The sequence below is a fragment of the Thamnophis elegans genome, chromosome 1 (genome assembly GCF_009769535.1).
Source record: "Thamnophis elegans isolate rThaEle1 chromosome 1, rThaEle1.pri, whole genome shotgun sequence".
NCBI classification, from domain to species: Eukaryota; Metazoa; Chordata; class Lepidosauria; order Squamata; family Colubridae; genus Thamnophis; species Thamnophis elegans.
The window spans coordinates 86317798-86337913 of NC_045541.1; the positions used below are offsets into that span (position 1 = coordinate 86317798).

Below are 20116 nucleotides of genomic sequence, written 5' to 3' on the forward strand. Positions count from 1 at the left end.
TAAAGAACCCTAAGTATAAAATGAAAATTAAAACCATGTAACTTTCAAGATGTTTCATGTTTTCCGATAATTTTAACTATGACAATGAGAATACTAAAAGACAATGAAATTCATTCTTGTAGAGATCAACATAGATGCATTGTCTATATTGTTGGAAATACACAAAGCGCAAGCACAGTTCTGAAGTACTAGTCTGAAACTTAAAATTCTTCACAGTGGAAAAGTATTTCTCCTCTAGATAGAAACATGATTTAAAAGTTTATGTGCTGGTATAGAAGAAAATTCCATTGAAAGGAATGGGCTGCAACTGACTTGTTAGTAAATGGAAAAAGCTATACTTCTCATGATGAATTTCAATTTTGATGACAAATGGTATAGTTGCCTATCAAATAAATACAATGCAGTCCTTGTTATTTTCTTAAACACATGAAAGTATTTAAATCATACAGCTTAAAGGAAGAATTCTGTTAACTGTTATGCTTTAACAACAATAATCTTTTGAGTTGTTGAAACAGCATTCTATGAGAATTAGGTCATCAGTGCCATGTTGAGAATTGAGTATTTCTCTAGTTTTGCAAGATATATATCATTTTGTGTGCACGGTTTGAATATAAAAGTGCTTTTGTGCCCTCCGTTTAGCATAAAAGAATAACTGAACTATATTGATATTGCCTCTATAATTGAGGCATTTTGAGATATTTTGTTTGGAAATGAGTATCTACTGTGTTTTATCTGAAGATGTATAGTTATGAGACAGTGATTTCCTAGACCTTTATTTCTTGTGTTTTCATAAATGCAATTGCACACAATGTTTAAAATATTTTCCTAAATTTATCACTACATGTGCCCTCAGACTGAAGAGGTCTGTCATGTATTGCAAGATTATGGGAGATAAGGTGGATATTGAAAGATTACAAATCTATAATTGATGTTCATAGAACCAGTAACATGGTTCTTAAATACATCATGCTTGACAAATGTGTTGCTTTAGATTCTTTTACCAGAAGCAATTTGTCCCACTGCATATTAGGCCCAGGAACCACCTAAAATTAAGAGTTTTGTATGTGCAATGGGAAGAAATTTAATAAATTTAAATACCACATATGTTTGAAATATGATAGGGCAGCACCAATAATCCTTCAACAGTAGAGAGTGATTTTTGCATTCTTGCATAATGCAAACAAAAACAATGATAATACAACTTTCCAATATTTTCTCTGTATAGATGCTGGTGATAATTGCGATTAAGTCAAGTGTGATATACATTCATACAATTCTTTAGTCACACTCTGCATTAGCTACCATTGTACAAACCTTCTATTAAGTTGTTATCAGAAGACATTTTATACAAAAAAGTTTAAGGAATATGGCATTTCAAAAGAAAGTGCCTAAAAGAATATGTAACAGGTGTTTTTATCTTGACAAGTTTTGTGTGCAGTTAGCTAAGACTTTTCCTGATAAAATTTTGGGGAAAAAAAATGTTTAGATGAACACACAGAGAGATTTCAGTATAGCACAATATATAACAAATAAAATAAGAGTAAAGGTGCTCCTTTGAGAATCAAGCATAGACCCCTTAGGATAAGAGTAAATAGATTAAAAATGAAGTGAAAGAAGGCAATAATGAACACTTATCAAGATAATAATGAAAAACACAAGGTAAGTAAAAATAGTAAAATTTAATACATGTGCTGTACTTTAAGTTACTGGAAAAATGACAACAAAATGTAGGAATTAAGAATAATGCTACTTGAGTAAACTGACAACTGAAGACTCCTTTTTCACAGCTCCATATGTTAAAGCCTAGTGTTCATACAGAAAAGGCCTCCTACTAAAGTACAGAGATTTCAACCCTTGTCCTATGTATCTCAGTATTATCTCTATTAGGTATGCATTTTCTAAGGATTTTAAATTCTCAGCTAATAATAACAGTTGTTTCTAGGCATTCACTAAAAAATTTTCTTGATTGGAATTTTGCTATTTATAAGAATCCACATCTGAACTTTATTAGAATAGGCTAATATTTTTACACAATGTTCACAAGTATCCAAGAAATCTTGCATTTAACAAAGCAAAATTAGAACATAACATTCGGCATATGAAAAGAAAATGTTTGTTATTTTCTGCCTATGAAGTAGGGTTAACCAAGATCTGAAAACCTTTACATGTTAATAGGTTGAGTAACAGCATAAGTAAGTCACAGTAATACTGACCTCACTCATACTCATCCCAAATATTTGACCAAAATGTGTGCTTATAATGCTGTAATAAAATTGTGCCAGTATCATAAATGTCACACAAGTGTGAAATTTTGTTCTATGTGACTCTGCATATTATATGCTATTCCAGCAAGTGTCACATCTTTACACTGTTAGCCATTACATAGGGGATATGCAACCTTAAAATAATCACATTTGTATTTTATGTTCTGAAATATCATTATATATAAACTGATTGAACTTGAAAGGCATGTCCATGCTGAGACATATTTTTCTGCATACTTATTTTGGAGCTTCGGTCTAAGGGACTGCACTCAAGTATATAGCATTCTTTTTTTACAGGCAAAGACCAGATCATGACGAAAAAGTTAAATAAATAAATGCCAGTTAAAACACACTTATAATTTTCTCTGTGCAATTTCATGTATGAAAAAATACTACTGATTTCTGAACATCAAACTGCATGTTTCACTCCTGAAAAATCTGCTAAAAATAATACTGATAAAAAAAGAAAAATTGCTAATGAATTCAGTGCTTTGAGCCTATTAAAAACATTTACATTTCTAAGTTTCTTGCAGCACAGCAGTGACTCAACATTGAAATGCTAAATAGCGTAACTTACATAATAAAATATTAGTTTTTAATTGCTTAGTGACTTAGCAGAAATTGGAATGTGTTAATTACAATTTTTCAGGATACAGTCTGAAGGCAAGTTGAGAGAATGCTAAAAGCTTCTCACTGCACCATTATCTATGGCAAAGAAATATTACAGCTTTAAAATAAGCTGCACAATACTCATCTAACTCTTTCACATGAAAGCGTGTAAAAGCAAATCAGCAAATAAACTCTAAAAGTAATTTATAAGTATCCTTTTTCCTTTTACACACCGGATGTAGAATTTTTGTTATATTTTTGCACACCATTTGGATCTTCATTCCAGAAGAGTTGCATTGAGTCACATGAATATTCTGGATGCAATGTATTAGCAGATATATCTTTGCATACTAACAATAGTTTGTTCCTTGTTGCTTTTATTAAACAGTGCTTGTTTCATGAAGCAAAATCAGATGTCAATTCCTTTGACAAGGGATGCTTCCAGTGTGATATTGAACTCTTGTAATGTTTGCAACACACGGATCAAAGAATTCACAAGCGTGTGATCTTTTATCAATGCTGTATCCTCATACATCTGAGCAGTGATGGGGCAGTCTGCCAACAGAGCAATCCAATGGTGTAACAGATGATCTCTGTAAGGGAAAGTTTTAGAGGTTGAAAACAAGCATGAAATATTATCTTCTTTTGTAAGAAAAATACTAAATTTTCTTATATTATCACTCCTTAACTCAAATTTAGCAATCACATATCTACTACCTAGCTTTGGTATGGACAAGCTAACTTGAAGCTCATTTTTTTTTAGAACTATAACTCTCACAAGTCCCGAATGTTAGCAATCACAACTTTAACAGAAAGTAATTGCATGGTGAGAGCAATTTGTAGATTTCATGCTGATACCTTGCTTCAGAGTTCCAACCAAAATTCTGAAGACAATAAAAAAGAATTCCAAAATCTTTGTTTCCTTTAACATGTATTAAGTTTAACTATTTTAAGTAGAAACAACTCTCTTAAAAAGTATATATAATACTTGGATAGAATTTTTGCTTTAGTTTGTGCAATTCTTACCCTCACAAACAAATAAAATAAAATAAAATATGGGGTGTAGCTGAAAAAATTTCCTCCTCTGAATATTTAGAATTCTGAGACATAGGACTGGAAGCAAGAAGAGGTTTATCTTTTTTTTGGAGGGGGGGATTCTGGGATAATAATACTTTCCAGAAGATTCATATGGTTACTCAAATATTAATTTTTTCAAAGGCCATGCATATGTATACATGTATGTAATTTGTGCATGTGTGTCTGTCTGTCATCTCTCAATGATTTGGGGTTTTAATCAATACTGGCAGATTATGTACCTATTTACTGTGGGTTTTTACTCTATTATTATCTAAAATTAGCTACAGCTTAAATATTTTTCACTAACAGGACTTAGTTCTCAAGTTAAAAAAAACTATTTACTTCTCTCAATAAACCCATAAGCTAAAATAGTTCCAGATGCTAGCAGTTCTGAGGATGACTGGAACTTGATTGTGAAGAAAACTATTAATGAAAGAACTAAAAGGATTTTTTTCATTCAGTTACAATCCCATTATAACATTTGAGGAGCTCAAATACAGTACTTTTATTATAGCATAAGGTACAAAGATTAGAACTGGTGAATGCTCAAAAACAAAAACTCTAACATTTCTTTTTCCAACACATTAATTTCCTTTTCATATCTAGGGTTTCTTATATTTTCAGTCTTTTAATCTATAATTATGAGCATTTATATATACATGTACACCATCTCTCGTTATTTGGGCACTATCTAATAAAATGAAATTCAATGGTGAAAAGAGTAAGGTTTTACATTTAGGCAAGATAAACGAAATGCACAATACAGTATAGGTGGTACCTTCCTCAATAGTAGTAACTGTGAGAGGGATCTTGGAGTCCTAGTGGACAACCATTTAAATATGAGCCAGCAGTGTGCAGCAGTTGCCAAAAAAGCCAACACAGTTCTAAGCTACATAAACAGAGAGATAGAAACAAGATCACGTGAAGTGTTAATACCACTTTATAATGCCTTGGTAAGGCCACACTTGGAATACTGCATTCAGTTTTGGTCACCACGATGTAGAAAAGATGTGGAGACTCTAGAAAGAGTGCAGAGAAGAGCAACCAAGATGATTAAGGGACAGGAGACTAAAACATATGAAGAACAGTTGCAGGAACTGGGTATGTCTAGTTTAATGAAAAGGACTAGGGGAGACATGATAGCAGTGTTCCAACATCTTAGGGGTTGCCACAAAGAAGAGTGAGTCAAAATATTCTCCAAGGCACCTGAGGCTAGAAGAAGCAATTGATGGAAATTAATCAAGGAGAGAAACAATTTAGAACTGAGGAGAAATTTCCTGACAGTTAGAACAATTAATCAGTGGAACAGCTTGCCTCCAGAAGTTGTGAATGCCCAACACTGGAAGTCTTTAAGAAGATGTTGGATAGCCATTTGTCTGGAAAGGTATAGGGTTTCCTGCCTAGGCAGGGGGTTGGACTAGAAGACCTCCAAGGTCCCTTCCACCTCTGCTATTGTATTGTATTTTTTTTTCTTTAACCATACTATTTTAAAAAGGTCCCTTGTCAAAAAATAAATTGTTACATCATCTTCTATTTTAAGCTTTTATTTTAAGCTTCTAAAAGCTAATTAAGTGACCAAATACTTCTTCACAGAACAAGGAAACAAAATAATTAGGGAAACATTCTAGCAAGCAGCTTACATATAAAGCAATAGCCATAGAGTCATACCTAGCTCCAAGGCAAACTAACATCTGAAATTTGCCATCTTTCCCAATGTTTCTAGGAGTGTTGTTGATGGCTGTTACAAAGCGACAAAAACTCCTCGCCCTTTTCTGCCAGTTTTCTTCTGGGACCAGTTCATTCTGATCAAGAGCTTCATAAAATCCTTGTGCTTTTTCTGAAGGTAGACATAAAACACACAAAAAAATGGTCATCTAACCGTATCGGATTGTAACTGATTTATTTTTGTGTTTCTAAATACAAACATAAAAATTTTACTCTTATCACCTAATATCTATGAAGTACAAATAGTCCTTGACTTACAACTACAACTGAGCCCAAAGTTTCTGTTGCTAAGAGACATTTGTTAAGTGAATTTTGCCCCATTTTATTATCTTTCTTGCTACAGTTGTTAAGTGAATGGCTGCAGTTGTTAAGTTGGTGACATGACTGTTAAGTGAATCTGGCTTCCTCATTGAATAAGCTTGTCAGAAGATCACTCAAGGGGATCACATGACCCCAGGACACTGAAACTGTCATAAAGATGAGTCAGTTGACAAGTGTCTGAATTTTGATCATGAGACCATGGGAATACTGCAAGGATTGTCAGACTGAAAAATGGTCATAAGTCGCTTCTTTCAGTGCTATTGTAATTTTGAACGATCATTAAATGAACTGTCGTAAGCTGAGAACTACCTGTAGTATATTATTGTTTTCAACTTTGTTATAATGAGAATTAGTAGAGAATGTATATAATACATAAAAAAGCAAATATCACTGCACTTTCAAATTTAAATTTTGACATTCAAGCAACTGATAAAATATCACTCATATTTTGGCTTAGTGTTCTTCGTATGAAATATTATTTGATGACTTTCTTCCATATTGCCTTGTTTCTTCAAATATTATCTAGAATAATTGCTTCATTTCATTTTCATTTAAGAATGGGTGTTAAAAGTTGTTTCTAGTACTAAATAGTGTTTACCACAATAACCAATAATTCAAATTACAGGCTGATCTAAGAAGACAAAGTAGATACTATAGGATTATATTTCCAAGCAAGTGTTCTGTACTTACCTAGAAAATCCCAAATAAAAACATTTTTGAAGAGCCTAGGAGATTTAAATCCATGCTGAAACACTTGCTCTAGAGCTGAAACAAGTCCACCTTCTCCACAAAGCAAAAGTGTTAAACTGCCTCTCTGCCAATGGAAAATCAAACAAACATATTTTAAGTTGTTTATATATCTATCTAACCATAAACCACTATAGCCTGTGATAACTAACTGAACACTATATACATTTGCCATAAGCTACCTATATTTTATGTTGATTCCACTTATTATATTAAAAAGATTCAGGAGTAAGGCCACAACAGAAATTGAATTTTTTTAATACAGATTAAATTTACTTAAAAGGTAGCAAAATGAGAACTACTGAATGAATAACACACTAGAACAGGGATAGATAATCTATAACTTATATATAACAACAGCCCTTTTACTGTATCAATGGAGACCCCCAGATTGTATCAGCAAGAAAACAATCAACTTTTACCATACAATAGCGGCCTCCAACTTTTTGGGCACCAGGGACCATGGAGAGAGGTTTTTCCATGGACCAGAGGGGGCTTGGTTTCATGTGCTGCCTGCATCCTGTGGATGGGGCTTTATTTGTTTGCACAGCCCAGTTTCTGACATGCTGCGGACCTGTGCCGGACCATGGGCTGGGGGTTGGGGACCTCTACCATATATCGTCAAGAAAGGACAAAATAGGCAAAATACTAGCAGGCAATTGAAACTGTAGGGAGAATAGTAGACAACTTCTGTTTGCTATGGATGCATGCTACTGGGTATCTGTAATAGCATGTAGGAAACACCTTGGGAAAGGACAGAAGAAATATCACCAAAGGAATGCTCAGATATGAGAGGATATAGCCTGCAACTGGAAAGAGCGCAAGCAAAAGGAATCCTCCCTAGCTTCTCAGATTGTAAAGGAGATGGAATTTGAATTTGAACTTTAACTTGTCAGATTCTCTTAATGTAGCTTTACAATAAAATAGAATTAGTTCATTTGATCATGTTTCCTGTTTGTCCTGAAAGGCCAGACCTACAAAGACTGAAGCACCACAGGATATGTGTACTACTTCAAAATAGAAAAACTAGTAAAAAATCTCAAGATGTGCATGAAAATGAAGGAAAGTATTGTTGATCCAGATTCAAACAAATCAAAATCAAAATTGCCTCTATTTCCACAGTGTGGTTCACCCAGCCCAGTGATGGCTAACCTTTTCTGGAGCGAGTGCCCAAAGTGTGCGCACACGCACCCAACCCCCCAAAATGCAATGCGCATGTCATCCCCGCACATGCCCCACCCCTTGCGCCTATGTACACATCCCCCTGCATGTGCTCCTCCCACACATGTGCGCCTCCCCCCCGCACACGCCCCACCCCCGTGTATGTGTGGCAGACATCCGATGAGCAGCTGGCCGGCAGTTGAACTAGAGTGACAGCTCTTGTTGTTCTAACCTAGGCTTCCTGATACAGTAAAATGCACACAGCTCCTTTATTTCAAAGGCTGTGAATTATATTCATTCACAGCCCGTAATGAGTTCCAAATAATAGTAAAGAGTTCTACAGCAGACTGCCAAAGTCCTTCAGGATAAGGCTGATAAGCACCCACCTTTATCTTTCTTAAGTCTGCCAAAGACTTAATTGGCAATTAGCTTGGCAAGGCCACATGGAGCAAAGAGTCCAACAGATTTTCAGAAGGTAAACTGACCAGCATGAACCAAATCGCTCCCTGCAAAGGCTCATGTGCCTTTGCTCCTCCTTTATGTCCTATGGGAGGGGGCCAATCACCTCCAAACCTTACTCCCGAGTCATCCCTTCTGTTTTAACTGTTCTTGCCTTCTGGCAGCCCTGTGCATGTGCGCACTGGGAACAGGGGGAGCGTATTCCTCTGCCTTGCTGCTGTCCAACTCTGGAGACTCCAGAGGCAGCACATAACTTCCAGATGGTGCTGGTCCCCTCTCTGCCTCCGACGCAGAGCCCTCATCTGAGACTTCTCCAGAGTCCAGAACTAGCCCATGTTCTTCTCCAATCTCCTCGCTGTCCAACTCTGCTGCTAGCTCCTCAGTCCACCGATGGATCACAACACACATGCCCACAAAGAGGTTGCTGCGTGCCACCTGTGGCATGTGTGCCATAGGTTCGCCATCAGAGACCTAGCCCCTTCTGATCAGATAACAACAATTTACCAAATTTGTATGTTGCCTGACATAACAATTAAAAGAATTACAGTAAAACATAAATTAGATGTAAATTTATATTTCACCTCTGCTAATACTGATCAAATGAACTTAATAACAGCTTCCAAACACACTTGAAAGTCCTAATAAAAGATGTCACAATATGAAATTATATACAATATTATGTATTTGATAATCCATACCTTTATATTAATTAGCAATTATATTAGTCAATTCTAGGCAGATATCAATCAAGGAAGAAATTATCAACTCCCATTATTGCCATGTATTGCTTACCTCTTTCTCTGGCTTGTGGAAATGTTTGACAATTCCATTTACTGCTTCACCAATAGATTCTTGTATCTGACCTGTATTTAACTCTGCAAAAGGAAATATATATATATTTAAAAAATCTAATCCGATATCTAGATTATACACAGATAAGTCAAGTCCTTTTAAAAATAATAATGGAGAACATATTCTCTCTCTTTTATATAACTTTTTAATTTCAGAGCAGCATACCACAAATAATACTTCTATAATAAACAGCAATAACGTAATAAAATATATTGAACTATCTGTGTAATAGGTTAAAAAATTAACTTTGTAGCTTTGTCCTAGTTTTGAATCAAAGGTCCGAAGAGAGCACCTTAACCTTAAGGACAAATCCTGTTTACTGCAGGAAGTGAAATATCCCCAGCAAATAATTGACAAGCTTCTGCTTGAACACATCTACTGATGGGAAGCCGTCTAGCTCTCTCAATAATTGGTTCTCCTGTAAATCTGTTCTTCCTATTAGGAAGTTTGATTCCCTCTCCCCCAAACATTAAATACTAACTCTTTCCTATTACTTCTGCCTTATGCCAGGGGTGTCAAACTGGCGGCACACGGGCTAGATGCGTCATGCATAGGCTACGCCCACCCCAGCTCTGTGAAGGGGAATAATATCGCGAAACATCACATGACAGCAATGTGACATGGTGAGTTTGACACCCATGCCTTATGCTGTGCAGCAGTATAGAAGAGATTATCTTTTTTGTATCTTTCAAATATTATACAAAAATGGTACACTATCCTCTCTCAGCCTTCTCATGTTTAAACATTCTCAGTTTTTTTAATCACTCCTGTAGGATTTAGCTTCTAATAAAGAACTGGATACACTGGATGGTGGCTGACCAATGCAGACCAGCAGAATCTAATGACTTTTCATGATGTAGAAATTATACTTCTATCAATGGGGCCTAAAACTGCATTTGTCTCTCTTTTTTTTGGCCTTTTTTTGCAGTTAGGTCACATTGTAGATTCTGATTCAGTTAGTGATCAATAATAATATACTTGTGCATTCTGCAGTTGTCTCTAGTAAAACAGAAACATACTTTTTCAGTACTGTTGTAAGTTCAAATGACCGTTAAACAAGACTGTCATTAATCAAGGACTACCTGTATATACTTGTTTGTAATGCACACAAAGTTAAAGCATCAAGATGCCCATATTTGTTACTATCAGCCCTTCCAGGTAAACCAAACAGGACTGGCTGCATCTACCTGATATTGATATTGTAACAATGTGGCTACCAGATGCTCAAAGGCTACTAGTATTCTTGGACGATGGGAAGCCATTCTCAAAATCCCTCTCTTTGGAAGAGAATAGGAGATTTGCAAGATTGATGTCAGCCTTCCCAGGCAAATCAGACAAGAAACAGGACTAGATGAATCAATTCTACTTTATTGTAAAGCTACATTAACAGAATCTTGCAAATCTGAAGGCACAAACTTCCCAACATCATTTTTAAATGTTTCACCCATCAGGATGGGCCCTTCCTAAATGACTTTCTCTGACCATTAGCCACTGGGGGGCTCCTGCCTCTCTTGTCTGATTGCTTCCTAGGCAGCATCTCTTCCCCTCTTTCCCAACGATAATTCCTTTATAGTTATAAAGCAGATACCTGTATATAGGAAAAATTGGTATTTGGCAAATGATGATAGTAGTTACCATCAACTGGCTAAGTGCAATCTTCATAACTTAAACAAGAAAACCTCTAACAAGTTGTTATCTATCCAGCTTGTAACCATTTATGTTTTCAGCTTTATATTATACATTTAATCAATAAATGTTGTCTTTCTTACCTCAGTCAGTAAATAAATCAATACGCAATTCATTTGCAGCAATATTTATGAACTCTCACGTATATTTGACATAATAACCAAGTATAATGCACAGTTTAGTTTTAATAGTATGAAGTTTAGAATTATTTACAACTGATAATTACAGAGAACATATCAGCAGTTTTGAGATCAAATGAGTGGGTCATGCAACTGTTAGGATACTGAGTCCCCCTGAGTATTCTATGCCATTTTTCAGGTAGCTCATTCCATCAATACAGTGAGGGAACCCAAAGGTGCTTTTTTCAAGAGGCAACTGGACTTTCTGGTTTTTCTTTGAAGACTGAGAATCTCCATAGACACTATGAGTGGAAGTAACTACAATCTACCCAGCTTACTTGGCTTGTTGTTGGGTGATATGGTGACAAATCTTCTGATCATGCTGGGGGACTGCTGCAATGGGGGGGTTCTGCATTGTCTTTCATCTGCCTCAGAATGAGATGTCAGCAATTCACCCACTAGGATCCTTTCTAAGCTGCCATCATCTACACCTTTTCCAAGCCATCTTCCACATGGAAACCTGAGGGGAAAAAATAAAGAAAAGAAAGTACTGTAAGGTCATTGTGCTCATACTGTACTTTTAAAAAGACAGCACACAACAGATTTGACTTTCCTCTGTAAGCTGAGTGTGCTCCATTGTAAATATTTCCAATGACTGTATAACTGAGCCAGCAGAATTGTGTTCATGCACTTGAAAATAGACAATTCTTGGGGTATTGAGAGCTACAACTGACCGTCTTGAGTTTTGAAAGATCATTGAAGGCTATTTGAGGATGCAATGTTTCCATTGGAAGAGGCATACCAGGCCCCTCTAGCTCTTTTGTGGGGGAGGGAAGAAACAGAAGACAGCGAATTTCCACAAGGAACCCTTAACTTAGACCACAAACTTAGCAATAAGATTTAATTGATCTACTATAATTTTGACTATTTTGTTGCTACATTTTGGCAATGCGGGTTTAGGATAACAAGAGTTTCAAATAAACTCATTGGGTTGCCTATCTCTGATATAACTGTTTCTGTATCACAGGAACACATAGCCTACCTTTTGGAAATAAAAATAATTGAAAATTGTGGATTTAAGCATACAAATATTTAGAATGGACTACGAATGGGGTGTAATACAGTAGAACAATTTAGGCTGGCAAATACTAATGTAAACAATCAGGATGTGTACTATATAAGCTCCATTCTTCCATTAGATTCCAATTTATACAGAAGTCAATGCACTTTTTTTGTGTAAGACTGAAACTAATAAGAAGTTACTGTAATAGATAAAATATTATCTATTATATGTGAAGTAGAAAATTCCAAATAAATCAACTTGCAACATTTGCACATTCTGTTGATAAAAGATTATGATGATTGATACATCCTTGAAGAGACACCAAATACCTTCTGCACATATAGGATTACTATTTAGAACTGAATTTTATGCCATTTGTAGATTATTATATGTAACAACATTACATTGTTACATATAACAATGCCAAGGTGGCGCAGTGGTTAAATGCAGCACTGCAGACTACTTCAGCTGACTGCAGTTCAGCAGTTCGGCTGTTCAAATCTCACCGGCTGACTCAGCCTTCCATCCTTCCAAGGTGGGTAAAATGAGGACCCGGATTGTTGTTGGGGGCAATATGCTGACTCTGTAAACCGCTTAGAGAGGGCTGAAAGCCCTATGAAGCGGTATATAAGTCTAACTGCTATTACAGGTCATCTGCATTAGTAGCTGATTTATTTTCATAAAATAAGAAAACAAAATGATTCCTATCTGACCAGATGAAATCTTTATTGTTTGGAACAGTTACAGAATGAGGCCATCGTATTTATTGTACTATAAATGAGTTACTCAAGAATTCAAATATTATTTGTACAATGCATAAATTGAAAGGAACCTTACTTGTAAGTGTGACCCGTCACTTCATTTCTGACCATAACATATTCCACTAGCCACTTGGCATACAATCCAGAATTATCATGTCCTATTTGTACCGTAGTAAGTTTTCCCAAATTCTGACACTAAAAATTAGGAAAAATAAAATACATTGAGTAAAAAAAAAACCAAGATGCCTTTATTAATGTACATTAGAAGAGGGAAGATATAACTGGACTTTAGGCAGACATTGGAGATGCACAAAGACAAAGATCTGGTTAAAGTTTCAAAGTCAACTCTGTTTTGCTCTGCAATTGGAAAGCAACAGAAATGTAAGGGGGAGAAGGCAGCTGATACTCTCAGAAGCTTGGAATATTAATATTGGTTAAAAAGATAATATGATAGTTGCTATTTGCTCCAATATGACTCAGTAATTGTTGATGGGATCCTCCCGCTCTGAAGGAACAGGTCCATAACCTGGAAACATATGCCTGCTTCAGGATATCAGAGGAAAGCCATGGGCAGAGAACGCATGTCCAGCATTGGCTAATCTGCCAGCTGCACCCCTTTCTTGATTATAAAGTTATGGCAACATTTATTTATGTCCCAAACACCACTCTAACATGCTCTTTATTGCCTTCAAAATGATCCAAAATTTGCAGATGGTGCACTTTGCAATGATTGGGATATCAATAGCTGACAATTAGCACTATATTTTATCTACTTATTGCTCAAGCTACCAATTAGTTTCCAAGTCCAATCAAAATTCTTTATTACTTATAAAGCTCTATGGGAATAAACTCCAGGTTACTTTAAGATTGTCCCCTTCAAGTGGACTTTGATGATACATGCATTGTAAAAGGGAAGTTTTGCTTAGGGTGTTATTTCCATGACAGATCAAAAGACCACTAAGGGGAATGCATGCAGCAGTTCCTCCTTCCTTTTACAGGAACTGGGCATGGCTAGTCTAGTGAAGACAAGGACCAGGGGAGACATGATAGCAGTGTTCCAATATTTCAGGGGCAGCCACAGAGAGGATGGGGGTCAAGCTATTTTCCAAAGCACCTGAAGGCCAGACAAGGAATAATGGATGGAAACTGACCAAGGAGAGATTCAACCTAGAAATAAGGAGGAACTTTCTGACAATGAGAACAATCAACCAATGGAACAGCTTCCCTTCAGAAATTGTGGGAGCTCCATCACTTGAAACTTTCAAGAAGAGATTGGACAGCCATTTGTCAGAAATGGTGTAGGGTCTCCTACTTGAGTGGGGGTGGGTGGGGTTGGACTAGATAACCTATAAGGTCCCTTCCAACTCTGTTAATCTGTTAGGAATCTGTTCTTTGTACACTAATCCTAGAGAGGTACCAGTTCCTTCCTTGCTGATTTTCCATAAATCATTGAAAGTTATTTTCATTAGACCAGGAGTGTCAAACTCGATTTCATTAAGGGCCACATCAGAGTTGTGTTTGACCTCGGGTGGCCAGAGTAGCATGGCCAGCTCTATGTCACTCGTGTCAGGGACATCTCTGGTGGCCCAAGCGCTGTGCCAGCAAAAACGGGCTCCCAAGCTCTGATTTGTCTGAAACAACCTCATGCAACCCTCTGCCAGTGAAAATGGAGCTTGAGAGTACCCCCTGTGGCCCTCACAAGCTCAGTTTTTGGCTGCAACTGCTTCCTGCAACTCTTTGCCAGTGGAAACAGAGCTCGAGGGGGCCACATGCAGCCCTCCCGAGCTCTATTTTCACTGGCAGAGACCCCGCGGGCAAGTCCTTCGCTGTTTCCAGGATGGCCCCATAGGCCAGATCTAAGCACTCTGCGGGCCCCCGGGCTTTGAGTTTAACACTCCTGTGACAAACCATCAATGACTAATTATTTATGATGATGAATTTTTCGTTTTGGATGACCATCTTTGCCCCCTTTTTGTTCCATGGTAAATTAATTTTTACTTTATAAAAAGCTTGAATCTATTCTATAAATCTGCCAATTTTTTACTAAGGACATAGTAGATTATAGTAGAACTTTCTCAAAACTTCAAATTAAATGCAGATAAGGGAAATTTAGTTTCTCCTTTAGTAAACTTTCTTTTGTGATCATAGTTATCAAGGTTTGCTGGAATCCACAAAAATAAATATTTTCAAAGGCCAATCTATTAAATTCATTCTCTCTCTCTCTCCTTCCTGCCCTCCCCCACAATCTCCATGCTTTTTTTATTTTGTGTTCCCTTTAACTTGAGGTAGATATCCCATGGCTCAGATACTTGTAGTTTTGAAATATAAAGCTGATGAAAATTTAAAGGCCAACTGTCAAAGGTTTGTAAGCTATTCCCTGTTTTTTAAAAAAAAACATTGACGGACTCTTAACCAGCCTCCACTACTTATTTTAGATTATTACAATGTAGCCCTTGATCATTGAAAAATATTTATTTGAAACAAAGCACAAGGCTTAGTGATTGTAAAGTTGCTTTCTTCTGTTCAACAACATGAGAGATACCTCAAATGTCATCTCCAGCATATTTCTTGGAATCTGCAGGATTCCTGTTTCACCCAATTCTCCTGAAATGCATATCCATGGGTTGGCTGTAAACATTGAGCCACCAAGTTTTTTGCTAGGAACAATCAATATATGGTATGGAATCACTGTAAAAAAGAAAACACACATACAGCTGGGTAATTGTCTCCAAAAATAAATGCAGGGGGAACTTTACTGAGCTTATTCAGTAGAATCTGCTACTCCTGAAATGTATATTTCCCCAGTGAAAAACTCCCAGTAAGAAACTTTTCCACTGAAATTTTTCCCACATCATTTTGTCACCTTTTAGGCATTAATGCATTAAGCTTTTTAATTTTATGTTTCAATTGAGTTCTGAAGCCAAGCACATCTGCTTAACTTTTATTGATTTATGTTATAAATTATATTTAAAAAAGTAAGTAATAATTTAGAGTTTTATACGTTTGCTGGGGATATATTTGAAGAGTAATTCAGCAAATTTTGAAATACATACATACATACATACATACTCTTCTTAAATCTCTTTTTAAAAGTATTGCTTAGCAAAGCTGTATTTAGTAACTGAAATCTTTACAAATCATGAACAAGCTAAATAAGGTTTTAAGGAAATGTGTGTAAAATCATCTTTCTTCTTTAATACTTTTAACTTCCAGTATCAGCCCAATACTGGCCCCATGAGCCAAATGAAAAAAAAGCAACAGCATATAGGAAGATGAGAACAGATCTTAATTCTATCCCTTATACAATTTTAGTATTTTACTAAAGTACTAGGTATGAATTATATAAACCAGTTACAACTGTGTTTAGCAAATTTATGGATATGGTTTTATTCTCTGTTTATAAATGAGGCAGTTTCAAAATGCTTTTAAAAATCACTGCTTCTAGAAAACCTATTTACATAATTACACTAATATTTTTGACCCAAGGCAGAAGCAGACACAGTAGGTACCCAAATATGCGCATACAAATACCTGTCTCACAATTAAAAATATTTATATCTATAAACTGCCTTTTGAAAATTACTCTTCCAAAAACCCACTCTATGTAAGACAACTGCATGCTCTATAGCAGTGATGGTGAACCTTTTCGGCTCAGAGTGCCCAAACTGGAATGGGCACCTCTGCATTTGCACATGCCGGTGTGCATGTACATGCCGGCCAGCTGATCTTCTGGTTTCTGATGAGCACACGTTCACCGGCCAGCTGATCTTCGTGCATGCCAAAACCCTGGAACCCCAAAGACCAGCTGGCCGGTGTGCATGCACACAACGGCTACCTGTCTTCGGGGTTCCGGCACATGTGAAGATCAGCATGCATGCTAGAAACCAGAATAGCAGCTGACAATGACGCGAGTGCCCACAGTGAGGCTTCTGCATGCTACCTGGCACATGTGCCATAGGTTCGCCATCACGACCCTATAGCTACTGAATTGCATTCTGTGTCTTGTACTGAGCAATTTTCATTTTAAGTATCCTGAAGCATTTTGGTAGTTTTCCTTTTTTTCATTTCCCACAAAAAGTCATCTTTCTATAACAAACTTTGAGGATATATGAGTATCTGCATAGGGAGAGAAAATGCTCTCTTTCTAGCTTAGTGATAAAAATCAATTACAGTAGTTAAATATATTTTCTATCACATCTCAAAATAAATATAATTATAGCCTCGCTGGCTTGAGAAATCCAAAGTTTAGAATTTGAATAATGTGTTGAGATTAATATTGCTTTATGAATAATAGGCTTATTTTTATTATAAGATAATTTTTAGAAGCTGCATTTCTTGAATTTCATTTTCCTGTGACTTTTCTTCTAAAACGTTTAGCTCTCTACAGTGGTATATATGTACAAATCACATGAAAATAGTATTCCATGGATCTGACAAAGTGGAGTCTGAACTACAAAAGCTTATTGTAGAAAACTGGGAACCACAAGATAATTTGAAATTTTTTCCAATAATAAAAAGTTATACTTACAAATTGTTGTAAAAACATTGGTGAAACAGAAGTAATCTACAGCATTGAATGACAAGAGATGATAAAGAAACTGTTCTTTTTCATCATCGCAACGGAGGAAAGCATAACGCTTGTAGAGTTTTCTGGCAAAGAAAATAAACACTTTATAATTATAATAGAAGTTTTGTTCTGAAGATTGCACTGACAAAAACTAAACCAATGGATTTCTGTTTTAGAGTCTTTTAGATTTTGTGTATGCTTTATATGAATTTTGATCCATATTTCTTTTTAAAGAATGGAAACTATTTTAGAAATATGAACAAATGTGATTGTTGAAGAGTAAAAATCCAGATAAAGAAATTAAATACTGAGAACTTTTGAACCATTAAATATTTCAATCCTAGATTTAGTATCATCAGAAACTATTTGGAATGTACAATGCAAGTGTATTAATGCTCTATTCAGATTTAAGAGTTGTATTTAATGGAATTAACTAGGTGTAGGATGTATAGACTGCCATTTAAAAGAAAATAGAAATAGTAATTAATAGAACAAGAAAGTTGTAGATCAGTGGTCCCCAACCTTTTTATCGCCGCGGACCAGTCAGCCTTTGATAATTTTACCGTGGCCCGCTGAGCGCGCGCAGGGGTGGGGGGGCGTTGTTCACGACGACACATTGATTGTTTATATATCAGATTGTTTTGATTAAACAACTTTTATTTTATTGTATTTAAACATGCCTTACAAAATAAAATACAATTACATAAATATAAAGTGCTTTAATATGCCCCCCCCCCACCCGGACAGACTTATGTTCCTCAAAGACCATCCTGAACCCTCAACCCAGACCAACCTTTCTGCCCGCCCTCCCCCTCCCCACCACATTCGGCGGTCAAAGAACAGAGCGCGCGCGCGCGAATGCCGTGGAGAGAGAGAAAATAAATATATATATAAATATATAACTGTTTGGGAGTAAAAGCGGGGAGGCGCACCTGGCCGGGGGGGGGGAGGAGGAGGAAGGAGGGTGGGAAGGAAGCTGGCAAGTGAAGAACAGAAAGTAATTAGCAAGGATTAAAACGACCTGCCGGAAAAAGGAGAGGGGAAAAAAAAACACCAGATCTGACGGCTAGTCCAGCCTCCACCGGAGGGGCTGCAGAAACACACACCGCCAGTCCTGTCCTTCCTTTCCAACCAGTCTCTCTCCGCGCGCACATACACACACACACACACACACACACACACCACACAAACACACACCCGCCGGCAGATATGCACGCACACACACTTTTTTTTTTTTGCAATTGGCAGAACTACGGTTTTCTTTCTTTTAAAAAAAAATAATTAAATGGAGGTGGGGGGTGTGTGGAGAGAAAGGGAGAGAAGCGGACACATAAAACCGAGCCGCACTCGCAAACCACAGCATGCATCTGGGTGACAAAATTGCAGGGAGAAAGCAGGAAAAGCCAAGGAGAGAGCAAAAAAAGAAAAGAGCCAGACCAAGCGCGGCAGGGCGGGAAGGAAGGCGATGATGATTGGGGGAGGTTTGAAAAAGCAGATCCAAGCGCAAAAGTTACTGAGTCATTTCAGCGGCGGCCGGAACAGTTTTCTTGACTCCCTCCCTCTCTCCCTCTCTCTCTCCTCTCTCACTCTCTCACTCTCTCTTTCCCTGGCGATGGATCGGTGCGGGAGGGGGGGAGAGAGAAGGGAGGAGACGGCGAGGGAGGAAGGGAGAGAGAGCCGAGGGTGGGACCAAAGGGGGGGGGAGAGAAATGCATTTAAGAGGAGCGGATTTAAAAGAGCGATCATGGCCCCCGGCCGCTGCGCGGCCCGGTGCCAGGTACTCCACGGCCCGGCACCGGTCCGCGGACCGGGGGTTGGGGACCACTGTTGTAGATTGATTTACTCTCTTGGCTAAGCACAATTAATTTTATCCTCTATTACCTGAAAAGAATGGGAGAAGAAAGTGCTGAATATTAGTAAATATTTATTTAGTAGATTTAAAGAATGCCTTCACTCAAGAATTCAAAGTAGTATATTTAATGCTTTCTCTTCCTATTTTTTTTCATAACATCAACTATTCTGAGAAATAGATTGGACTGAAAGGGGCTAGGCAAAGGTCACTCATTGAGTTTTGTAGCTTAGGATACTCAATACATTGAATCTTTTTGTTCCTAGTTCTAAACTTAACCATAATTATTTCGCTGCTCTGCCCTAATCTATATGTCCTTTTCTGGAATAGTTTCATTTAAAAAAATCTTCTAATTAATATTTTTTCTTAGATAAATCTATCTCAGAAAATAATTTTATTCCCTCCAAAACTGGAAAAAGACATTAAAAAGAGGTTTTTTGCAATATTTCTCAACATTTCCAAAACCATTATATGTTGATTTAGAAAACTAAAATAAAATTAATAGGCTTATAGATTTTGTGAAAGTATGAATTTTGCCTGGGTAGTATATGACAGAGGTAAATCATTCATGCTTTACCTCTGTCATATACTACCCAGGAAAAATTATACTTTAACAATAAATAAAATACTCAGAAAATGGTTCAACAGTGGACAACACAAGTATGTAAAATAATTCTTGGTTGTGTAAATTATTTACATATGAATGTGTAAGATAGTTGTATATTAAATGTCCACTCTGCCCACTTTAAGATATTAAAATGAGAGTTGCATAGATCAGGAGAAAGTTGAAAGTGGGACTAGGTTACTAAAAGATGTGCATGGTAAAAGAAGAGTTGGGATAAGAATGAATGAATGC

General features: G+C 36.8%; 1 protein-coding gene across 1 annotated transcript in view; it reads right to left on the bottom strand.

Annotated features, from left to right (window-relative positions):
- Positions 1 to 734: 734 nt before the first annotated feature.
- Positions 735 to 20116, bottom strand: part of DENND5A (DENN domain containing 5A) — a 73534-nt gene continuing 54152 nt past the window's right edge. Inside the window, 8 exon segments of the mRNA XM_032223077.1 lie at positions 735 to 3466; positions 5619 to 5787; positions 6687 to 6810; positions 9156 to 9238; positions 11359 to 11540; positions 12921 to 13039; positions 15387 to 15532; positions 17373 to 17494. Coding sequence (XP_032078968.1) covers positions 3283 to 3466; positions 5619 to 5787; positions 6687 to 6810; positions 9156 to 9238; positions 11359 to 11540; positions 12921 to 13039; positions 15387 to 15532; positions 17373 to 17494 — 1129 coding nt within the window. The 3' untranslated portion in view covers positions 735 to 3282.